Raw genomic sequence first — 11,692 nt, forward strand, 5'->3', positions numbered from 1 at the left:
CACACACACACACACAGAGATATCCCAGGTCCATAAAATGTGTTTCCCGTGGCAACAGGTCTGACATTTTGGCCTGCGTGTGTTCAATCCAAATGCCGGTTCAGTGGACCAGAATGAGCAAGACACTGAAATGATTCTGGCATTTGGAGGATTGCTGTTCTCCCATGTGGTGTCTATTCTTTCATACAGTGACAAGGATAACGCTCCGTTTAAAGTGCGGGGTATAAAACTGGATCAGAGCCAGATGTTAGAGCCCGTGGTCCTCTCTCAGGCGGGTTCACACTGTGACATTGTCCCCCCCCCCCCCCCGGCTCCAGCTGGCGGTTTGGCAGCAGACCTCCAGGCTTCAGCCAGGAAGTCGGAGACCTCAGTGACCTGCAGAGAGCTGGATGTCCCGGGGAGGATGAGTTCAACTGGGTGAACTGTAACAGAGAGGTGAGGAAATGTGAGACGAGAGGAGGAGAACAGTTTGTGATGGAGGGGAGGGGAGGGGAGGGGGGGGGGGGGGGGGGGGGGTGTCGATCCATGTGTCAGGATATGAGATGTCTCCAAGGCAACAGAAGTTGTGTGGAAGTGGGTTGGCAGGAAGCAGAAAGATGGATGGCAACACCAAGAGAGAGTGGGGTAAAAGTGGACACTGTTACGCGTCAACCATAATGAGTGACCATGTGTGTTGAGGGTTAAGAGTCAATGCAGACGCACACACACACACACACACACACACACACACACCCACCCCTCCTGCAGAGCTCAGTCTGACGTCCTCATTTCTGCGTACCAGCCGCAACTCGTAGGCTACTTCCTTTCCTTCCAGGAAGCATACCCAGCAGTATAAAATTAAAAAAGCTCCACTTTTACCAGCTGCAACATTAAAGTGATGTATTTAATTATATAACTATAATCCAATAACAGGCTACATTATTCTGAAATGGACCATTCCGCATAATGAGTATGTTCACTCCTTTAAGTATATTTTAGTGCTAATACTTTTGTACTCCTACTTGAGTAACATTTAGAATGCAGGACTTGTACTAGTAGTAGTAGAGTATTTCTGCATGTACACTGTGGTATTGCTACTTTTACTTAAAGGAGATATTGTGCTCATTTCCAGGTTCATACTTGTATTTGGGGTTTCTCCTAGAGCATGTTTACATGCTTTAATGTTCAATTAACTCTTTATTTTGCCATTCTGTCTGTCTGAATATACCTGTATTCACCCTCTGTCTGAAACATTGCTAGGCAACAGCTTGGGTCCATTTTTACTTCCTGTCAGCTGATGTCATTCATTCACAAATTTCAGAACCGGAGATAAACTGGGACACTTACGGAAATTTGTGTATTCCTCCAGGGATTGAGCGTTTTTTTCTTTTACTTTCACGGTATTTATAAAGTATGAAAGATCTCATTTTTTTACAATATGGGACCGAAGTAAAAGATCTGAGTACTTCTGCCACCACTGGTGGTTTGGCCTTCACCCGTTTATCCACTGAGTTCAGCCACACTGACACACTTGTTCACTGAGGAGCTGCACTTCTGTACTCTGGGGTTTGTAATAGTCTCAGTGTTCCTCACCTGTTCAGGCTGACAGAGATGTAGAGTCCGGCCCATTAATGGGAGCAGAACAGACACATTAACCTTTTCTCGGGCTGTCCTCGTCTCAGACGCTGAAGACTCACAGGCGCTTGTGTGCTGATCTCATTATTTCGTAAAGGAAGCTGTTAACAGTGTGAGCATGGAGTACTGTGGCATTCAAATATTCCTCAGCAGATATTGTTTCCATTTGAATCAACATATTTCTTTCATAAGTGCTGTATTATCTATTTCTTTCTTTTAAACAATAAAGGGGGGTTTATCCTGTAAAAACACTTAAGGTTCTGCAGTGAACTGTAGTATTGAAATTATTATTGTATTAATCAAAAGGCTCATAACTCATCACCAACAGTTTTGATAATTGATTATGACATCTTAGTGTTTTTCTCTGTTTCGTATCAGTTATAATCAATAATGAAAACCCTCATCAGTCAGTCAACTGATCTGGTCAGTTCTCAGTAAGTCTTGGGGCAGTCTGAACTGCATAATTGCCACTAATTGAGATTTTTCTCAGCACTGAAACCATTTTAAAACACGTTTCCCTCGACAAATGTGAGAGGTCGAGTGTCTGTAGGTTGCTGAGTGAGCGCTGCCTGGCTTCAGATGACAGACGGCGGCAGATGAGGGTTCAAATGGGCCTCTGCAATCTATATGGTAAGTGGCTCTTTTCACAGGTTGATTACATCAGCCAATGAACTCTGAGACGACCTCAGAAGGCGAGCTGTGTAATTATCTCCACCGAGAGCTGGAATAGCTAACATAGTTTACATGCCATATCGTCACTGCAGGTTGAACCTTAACGTTCGGGTTAACTTTCATCACCTGGTGCAGAATGTTTATCCTCCTCTGGATCCGGTTATCTGTGTGTGTGTGTGTGTGTGCGCATATTTGCACAGACGCGTGTGTTGACAGACATGTTTGCATATAGTTGGTTATGTGCATGTGTGCATTTGTTGTATTGTCTGAATGTCATGACAAATGTTACACAAGTGTTATTCATTACTGTTTGCATTATGTGTGTCCTAGAGGAGGTATCCACACATGTGTTGGCTGATCTCTCTGTGAGTGAGCCATACCGACTTAGAGTCCCTGAAGACAGATTTTCTTCTTATTTCTGTGCAACTCCATGTGCCACACCTCATGCACTATACATCAAAAGGAAAATATATATATTTAAGTTACAAAGATAGAAGTATAAAAAGTACAAGTAGGCTGCTGCATCTAGTGCGATAAATTAGAGGAAAACATGAAAATTCAGTTCTTCATTTCGGCCACAAGGCTCCGCTGGGTTAGAGACTGATAATGGAACTGAATGCTGACATTTGGAACAAATATTTATGTCCCCCGCCGGAAGAATTTAAATAATTTGATGATGTTCTGAATTTTCATCAGGTCCATTTTTTATTTGTCCAATAGCATAGTTTATAACCAAATACCTACAAAACGTGTGATTTTCCCATCAGCCCCAGCTGTACTCTGTGTTTAAAAAGCAAAGCCTCACAGAGCCAGTAGCATGGCTGCTGACGCTTCATCTTGTTTACTTTAACTTTGATTGTTGCTTCAAGAATAGTCAGTGTCAACTAGAAATGCTTGATATTTGGTATTAATACGTTTTCCCTGGGTGTCGTGAAGGGTTAGGCATGAAGATATGAATGATTTGTGCATTTCAAAGGCCTGGGAGTCCTTCACACATTGCATGCCGTATGTGAGGAGGCTAATGGGTGTCTCGAGGTTAAGATGGAGAGCTTGTAGAGGTCTGGACTAACACATTACACATTGTTTGTTCCCCTCCTTGGTGTTGTGATTCTGTATAACGTGGGACACATTGTATAAGGCCGGGTGAATGTGACCTTACTCTTAAGTTGTTGGTATGATATGGTACCAAGAGCTTCTGGGGCTCAATGAGTTTATGCTTTTATTCATCTTCGTGAAGATTGACCGGAAGTACATGTTTTCCACATCACTGGGCTTTAATTAAAAGAGGCAGAAATGAATCAAATTTTCCATCCAAGTGAGGCAGAGACAGGCAGAGGTGACGCCTCTTCTAGGGCTTTTCACGTTACTCACTGTTCTAATCAGCTGTTTGTCACCAGATACCGACTCTTACACCTGAAATCGTGCATTTCTAAATCCCTTCCTGTCAAGTCAATGCAGCATCGTTATTGTATCTATGCAAGGGATCTCTGATAAAGCAGTGGCTGTTCCCCTCTCAGTCCACGGGTGGCACTTGACTCAAAACCAAGCAATGTGGATAAATAGTGCTTTTTTGTCCCGCAGATCAATGAAGTCAGTGGGGCCCTTTTTCTATTTTAGACTGACAAACGTATTTGTTGCCATAGCAAAGTTTCCAGGGAAACGGATCCGTCTGTTGAAACCATCGGCTGGTTGAAACCCAAAGACGGCCGGACAAAAAGAGAAGTAGCTGTAAATTGATTTTAAACAACACGCTTCATTGTCTGCTCAGCTGCATGTGCTTTTCGAGGTCAAATTGTCTTATATATATATATATATATATATATATATATATATATATATATATATATATATATAATGATCTACGGGCACACAAACGCCGCGCGGTCTCTTCTTGGCGTTAATGGTGTCCTTGGTTGAAAGCTTTATTTCAAAGAGAGAGTGAGGCTGACCTGTTAAGGTGCAACAGAGTAAAATCAATTAAAAGAACTGTTGTGTGTCCCTGGGGAAAGACAACAAGATGAGTGAAGCAGAGTGGCTGTGTGTCCTTATTCTAACGTCCAGGTTATGTGTGAAAGTGCACTTGCAGCACAAATACCCCCACAAAACATCTTTGATGTGGAGCAGTGGCTGTGCTGGTTAAAAATCCTAAACCCACCTGTAGGATTCCTGTGCCTCTGATATGTAACCAGTGTGTTTCCTGCAGTTGGTTGTACTGGGAAACACGCAAACGCACACCGATCTCATTGGTCAGCTGCAGCTCTGTGCCGTCTATAAAACGCTCAGCTCCGTCTGAGGGCGCAGAGCAGCGCCACGGAGCGCACAGTCTTACCAGTGGAGAAGACACCTGTTACTGACGGAGAAAGTGGACAAAGACGACTGTGTCTCTCGGTGAGTAAATTATTTATACATTTCTGAAGACAGGAGCAGCGTGTTACCGCCGGACTCCACGGAGACACAAGGTTTTAGAGGTTTAGAAAAACGGACTCGTGCGCAATTGGAGGAAGCCTTGTAGGACCTGTTGAATTAAATATTTTCGTTTGTAACTTTCGTTGGATATTTTTCTTCATCCTTTTTGGTTAAAACGTATAACATAACAGTAAAGAAGCAGCACGATAATCTGCTGTTAAATCATTCATTTTAGCAGCATTAATGTTCAATTCGGCAAAATTCTAATTATTTACTTAGTTTCTTTCTCTAACTCGCCTTATATTTTTAAGTGAAACAGAAAGCCAGAAGTAAATCGGAATTGTTTTCTGCGTTTTAACAATAAAATGCGCACAAACGAGGAGGGAGCACAAATAGTTCATGTTATTACAAATAACAAAATAAAGAATGTGACGTTACATTTGGTACTTTAGAAATATCAAGATTTAAAAACAAAAAAAAGAGTGAAGTACCCTTTTTGTTGTTGTTAATCAGTTCCTAGACTGCCACACACCACCAATCAATAAAGCCACTCTGCTGTCTAAATTATGACTGTTAAATAAATATTGTAGTTGAATTCTGGTTGATGTGTGCGTTCAAAGACTTCACATCCCTGTTGAAATGGCTGTTAGTTCCACTTCCCTAAAATGTAATAAGTTGAGTAAATTCAGTTCTTCAAACAAATTATTTTTGAAGCTATAGTATGTTTGAGAGAGCATCTGTTGTTGAGAGCTCCAAAAGTTTAGTAGCTGCAATATTTGCTGTTTGTTCAGTGTTAATGCTGTTTCAAGTCTGCGTCATCAGAGCTAAAACACATAGGTGTTATTATTATCTCTCCGCTCCCCTTGGAGTTTCCATCCTTTGATCATTTACATCTCCCACCTGTGTGTTATTAATTGCAGACACCTGACTGCACCTACTCCACACGCCCACGCATCCCACTGTCTGGTGGGACCATGTGGGTTCTGGATAAGATCCGCGGAACGGTGGAGAGCGGCGTGCTGCATCACGGGGAGAACGGAGACAAGAAATGCGTCGCCTACAGCAACGTCCTCACCCCCGACAAGATCCCAGACTTTTTCATTCCCCCAAAGCTGGTCAGCACCCCCCCAGAACCTGAGATTCCTACTGTGACGCTCAAAGAAGGACTGCAACCCTCAACTTCGGAGCTAACTGTCAGCGGTGGGAAGAAGATCAGCAGCCCGAGAAGTCCACGCCTGGTGGCGAAGATCGCAGGGGACACCAAGAACCTGCTGAGAGCAGCAAACCGACACATCATACAGATAGAGAGTGCTGATGATGTTGGAGACACCAATGCAGACCCCCAGTCGCAGACAGCAATGTCCCTGCCTTATGTGCCTAAGACTCAAACACCTTATGGCTTTGCAACCTTGAAGGAAAGCCCCCACACTCGCCGTAAAGAGTCACTTTTCCACTGCGAGCTTACCAGTCCTATCACCTCCCCAAACACCCAGAGGAAGACCCAGGGTAGAGGCAGCGAAGGGGGAAACCACCTGAACCCAGCTGACTGCAACACCGCTCACATGAATCCGTACCGGTACTTCAGCGGAGGGGAAAGTGACACGTGCTCCTCAGCCGAGTCCTCTCCCTTCAGCTCTCCCCTGCTCTCCCGCTCCGCCTCCTTGCTCAAGATCTTCACCCACGAGACGCAGGCCAAAGTCGTGAAAGCCAAGCGGACGTTTGCCCGTCACAGCTCTCTCTCCACCGACGAGTGCAGCTCGGCCGAGCCCAGCCCCAACATCCAGCGACGGCTCCACGTCCCCTCCTTCCACGGTGCCGGAACGTCCGACCACGGGCTCCATCGGGAGCACACCATCAACCTGCACAAAGGCGGGTCGGTGAGGATCAGCGCCAACTACGACTCCAGCACCTCCCGCCTGCTCATCCGTGTCCTGGTGGCGGAGAGTCTTTACGACAAGCACTTTGACATCAAGAGCATCAACTGCTGCGTGTCCGTCTACCTGAACCCGGGCAAGCAGCAGAAGCAGAGGAGCAACATCATCAAGAACAGCCGCAATCCGGTCTTCAACGAGGACTTCTTCTTTGACTCGATAAGCTTGGTTCAAGTGAAGAACCTGCTGATGAAGTTCAAGGTGGTGAACAAAGGCACCAGCCTCAAGAGGGACACCCTGCTGGGGGAGCGGGAGGTGCCTCTTAAAAAGTTGCTCTCAGGGGTTTAAAGTCACAGGACCAAAGGTCAAAGGAGGCAAAAAAGGACACTGATTGAAACTTAAATTAGAAGTTTGTACTGGTTTCTATTCAAACTGCTCTTTTTATTCCAATGAAAACCATGGACATTACAAGGAATGGAGAAGGTAGTGAAATACATTGTCAGAAGGAAAGAGGGGCTTTCTTCTGAGATCTGAAAAGACCGCCAAGCTCAGAAAATGAAGCTCTTGATGTTCGTGGACGGATGATTTGTGGTGGTCGAAGCCGGCCTGGTTCCTTCCCCCAATAATGAATGCTCATTAAACCAAGCCGGGCTCGACAGCAACAGATTCATGATGACAGATGAAAGGGTTTCTATTCCTGGACATGTCTCCCGACCAACTTCTTCAGCCAGGTCTGGTTCAAAGGTTGGACGACACCTGTGCATCAGCCCTCATCGCTATCCCTGCCTGCACTTTGTGTTTGTCATGTGTGGCATGGTTTTATTATTGTAATATGACATAAATCCACAGCAGCGCAGGATGTGATTCTGCATTATCTACACCGTATGTTCCGCACAAAGATGCTTTTGTGAATCAGAGCTTTGAAGTGGCACTACATCCTGATGTGCAAATGACCCTTTGATCCCAGTTGCCATGGCCCACCTCCTACTGGGGAGGGCGAGGGACAAACAGAGCAGCCACAATAGTCACATTTACATGCACATCAAAATTTGAATTATAATGCAAAGTCCTATGATTGCCATCATCTGATTATGTCAGTCTAATTTCTTATTAACCGTAGATACATGTGCTGCAAAAAAATCTAATTATTCTGTAGCTTAGTAAAATTAATGTAACTTTAAAGTAAAAGGAGCCCTGTGGAGTTTTCTAGTAGATTATATTTACACTCAGTGTTTTTTACTACAATGCATCGTGTCAATCCTCGAGGTCTAACAAACGTGTTGAATGCATTTCCTTCCCCATAAAACAACTTTTTAAATATTTGTTTACGTCCCTGTTCGCTTGATTGATTGAAGTATGTCTCTCAATCAGCAGAATAGTATTAATCCAACGGCATTGTGCACGACGCAAATAAAATGAGCACCCACTCTCACAATCACTACACCCCAGCGCTACTAGCGGTAAAACACTCCACAGGGTACCTTTAAAGTTGATTTTTCTTTGAACAATTTTTCAAAATCTGTGCAGTAACGGTGTTTAAACCTGTTTCTAATGCAAATCAATATATTTCAAGTATATTGTTTGTTTTAACCACGTCGTCACTCACAATTACTTGGCTTATATATGAATTATAGTGCATTACCTTTTGTCGGTATAAGTATGAACATTGAATGAGAACAAAAGTTGATTTCAAATGGAAACAGGTTGAAGTATTCTTACTGCTTACTTTTTTTTTTGTTTGTTTTATAAATATATAGACAGAAATCTATAATGCAGTGTGGAGATTTTAATGTCTTTAATAGCCACCAGTTTTGTTTTTAACTGCATGAAACCCAACACGGGGAGACATGAGAAAATTCCTTCATATGTATGTATATATATGTAATTGATTTCTGTTGGGTTAATGAAATCTCTTGAACTTTTTGAACGACCTGTGTGGACGTTCCAGCTGCAGCCCGTCACGCACGGCTCATCCAGTGTGGGCACCTTGATTAAATCTTGTGCAACTAGGCAACGAGCTCTCGCCACATCTTCACTCTGCATTCACACCGGTCGGCGATACCTCCGTGTTATTCTGCACGGATTCTCAACAACCAAGACGATTATCCTAGGATTATTTAGTCAGTCACACAGCCTTTCAGCTTCAGACGAATCTGTCTCTCCAAAAGGGTGATTTAAAAGTCACAGTTTTTACACTGTAATCAAGTGCAACGTGTTTGTCATGTAAACAGAAGTTAACAATCGTCAATTTATGCAAAAAGGCTGCTGCCTTAGTCACAGTATTGACAGTGGACTAATACAGTACTTGTGTGCATGTAAATGTATTTAATGTCTCACATGAGAAGAACAGTCACAATGACGATTACCAGTTGCATGGCACAAATATGTCACTGACATACTTGTGTTTGCATGACATGCTCAAAGTTTCATCAAACCCTAAAGCCTTACTTAGTGTGTGTGTGTGTGTGTGTGTGTGTGTGTGTGTGTGTGTGTTTGAGAGTATGTTTTGATCAGCATGACATTTTGCCCAAAGTTGTTAATTCTCTTTGTACAACATGTAGTATTTTGTAAAATGTGTTTGAATGGTTTTGAAAGGTGTGTTGAATTTGTACTGTACATAACTACATATTTATGTACTAGTTTCTACAATTGTTAGCGAAATGCCAATTATGCACCAGCGAGTGAGAAATGCTCACGAAAGGTATTTTAATTACGTCTGTTTACATCTCTAATGAAGCCCTGGAGGAAGAGGTGGAAATGTCAAAAAGGAGATAAGGAAAACAATATCATGTGCTTTGACAGCTTGCAGCTCTCTCCTCTTTCGGCCGAGTCGAGCAACTGAAGACAGAAAAGAAGTCAGAGACATCACAGTGATGCAAATTACTTAGGTGTCTTACACACAGCCAAAAGCTTCAATTTATTTCTGAGAGCATTACTCTCACCTGGTGTTTGTAGCTCACTTGTAGCACTGTTCTTGATATGCTCTCTCTATATATTATATACAGTGACACTGCTGGTTGGCTTTGTTGTGAAAATCAGTGATCTGTTGTAATCCCTGTTGCGAACATACAGAGCCTGCTTGTAGGGTTATTGCATTTTCAATACTTCCCAAATGGTATTCAGCCCTGTTGTTACCAAACTCTTTCTAAGGTTTCTTCTAGCATGACTATCATACTTCAGTAGTGTCAGTAATGAATTTCAGTGGATTCCTATTGTGCAGTGGTGGGTCGCCTTGTGCTCTGATTTGGTGCCGACACAAATGTTTATAATGATGCACCTGAAATGTGGCTGATGTGTTCCGCAAGCTGCCCAACTGAGACCTTTTTTTTCTCATAACTAATTGTTTTGACTGTTTTATCATGTGGCTTGTCATTTAATATAATGGAAATGCAGTGAGAAATTAAAACAATAAACAGTTATCTGGCCGGGCCTTATCACAGATTCATATTCTGCAAATGGTGAAAAGTTGGGCCACATGTCTGAATAGAACAACCTTATCAATACACATATGGAGACTTGAGAGAAGGTAACATCTATAACACTTTTGAGCTTTTTACAAAAGTTTCTCTCTCTGCCACATCAGCAATTTATTGGATAAGAAGTCTGTTTTGGACTCAGAGTCATGTTTCACTTCCTGTTTCTGCCTTTTTTCAGAAAAGGCAGAAACAGAAGACAAAGGTTTGGGCTTTACAGTTTACATTTGACAACATAGCAGCAACAATCTGAATCTGCAATGACGTGTATTGTCAAGAAGGTTTTCACTGACAAGGAATTTGCCTTTGTGTATTGGTGCACACAGTAAACACACTAAGAGGATATACAAACAAATACAGGCAAAGTAGGCTACTGCAAAGACTGGAGTATAGATTGGAAAAATTGCAAAGAAAATATGAAAAAGATAGGGTACTATAAAAACAACTATAACAAATATACAGGCCTACATTATAACAAAAAAAAAGGCAGTTTTTTAATAATGAACAGGAGATTTATTTAATATTTGTGCACTATTTTATTGCTCTTGTGGTAGTTTGAGCTGAGTGGGAGTCTTACCACATATCTCTCAGAAATATATTAGACAATGTTAAGAGGTGATAAGTCCTGATCAGCCAATTTTATTCTAAATAAACACAGTTTATTTTTGACGTAATCACGTAATGACGTAAATATTTTTTGTTTTTGTGAAATGAAATGCTCCCCATTTAAGTCAATAGCTTTGTTAGCAAGTGAATGGTCTCAAAATGGCTCGATGGATAAAAAATGAGGAGGTAATCACAAGTGAGGAAATAAATAGGTGTTGCCAGTGGAAACCATGTTGTTGCTTTATTTTACATAGGTTCAGACTCCTGCTAATATTAGCATGTTAGCTTGTTATGTTAGCTTCAATCTCAAAGTGTAGCTGAGGCCGACAGGAATTTGTTTCTTTGTTTTCCCAGAATAGTTACAACGGACTCTTGCGCTTTCTTGCCGGGAGTTAGATGAGAAGATACTACTCTCATATCCGTGGGCTAAATACTGAGCTAGAGCAAAGAGGCAATTAGCATTAGCTTAGCATAAAGATGGAAACGGGGAAATAGCTTTATGGGTTTATTGGGGGATATGTTCTGTAGAGACCTGCAGCCCAGTGACAAACTATTCTTTTAAAGGTGTTCTGACACGGCAACAGAAGGCTTTAACAAGTGGAAATTTTGACCTGTTGGTGGCCCTCGATAAAATATCAGCTGACCACCAAAGTAATCAGGATTCTCCCTCTAAGGACCATGAATCTCAAATGTTATGGCAATTTTTTGTCAAGATCTGGACCAAAGTGTTGAGCCAACACACAAACAATCACCCACTTCGATCGTGTGGTTAAAAACAATGTTGGTTATTTTAAATGTTGACCTTTGTTTGATCCACAGAGCAACGCCAGAGTTAACGGTCCCATTATCCAGCCTGCCTCTGGAAATCAGTCCTTGTATCCCTGTGCTCAATAGTTGTTCAATTAAATAAGAGGCGGAGAGGCTTGACTGATAACATGTAAAATGAGAATTGAGTAAAGTGTCAGTGTGTATGTGAGAGGCCGAGAGCTGTCTGTTGGATGTTGTATTTTATTGACCGTCACATTTAGCTCCCTAAGCTTTTAAAGAATA

The 11,692-nt window shown here is 42.3% G+C and overlaps 1 protein-coding gene across 1 annotated transcript; it reads left to right on the forward strand.

Moving 5' to 3' along the window:
• The first annotated feature begins 4,593 nt into the window (after positions 1-4,593).
• LOC116392683 (C2 calcium-dependent domain-containing protein 4C) lies at positions 4,594-9,988 on the forward strand. Its single transcript, XM_031864382.1, has 2 exons — positions 4,594-4,674; positions 5,613-9,988. Exon 2 carries the CDS (start codon positions 5,667-5,669, stop codon positions 6,909-6,911), a length of 1,245 nt encoding a protein of 414 aa, XP_031720242.1. The 5' UTR covers positions 4,594-4,674; positions 5,613-5,666; the 3' UTR covers positions 6,912-9,988.
• Positions 9,989-11,692: the final 1,704 nt, after the last annotated feature.

This window comes from Anarrhichthys ocellatus, unplaced genomic scaffold, assembly GCF_004355925.1.
Source record: "Anarrhichthys ocellatus isolate YVR2014 unplaced genomic scaffold, GSC_Weel_1.0 scaffold30, whole genome shotgun sequence".
In the NCBI taxonomy this organism is placed as follows: Eukaryota; Metazoa; Chordata; class Actinopteri; order Perciformes; family Anarhichadidae; genus Anarrhichthys; species Anarrhichthys ocellatus.

Excerpts from the sequence above, each read along its gene's own strand:
- LOC116392683 (XM_031864382.1), top strand. The coding sequence starts at position 5,667 with ATGTGGGTTCTGGATAAGATCCGCGGAACGGTGGAGAGCGGCGTGCTG.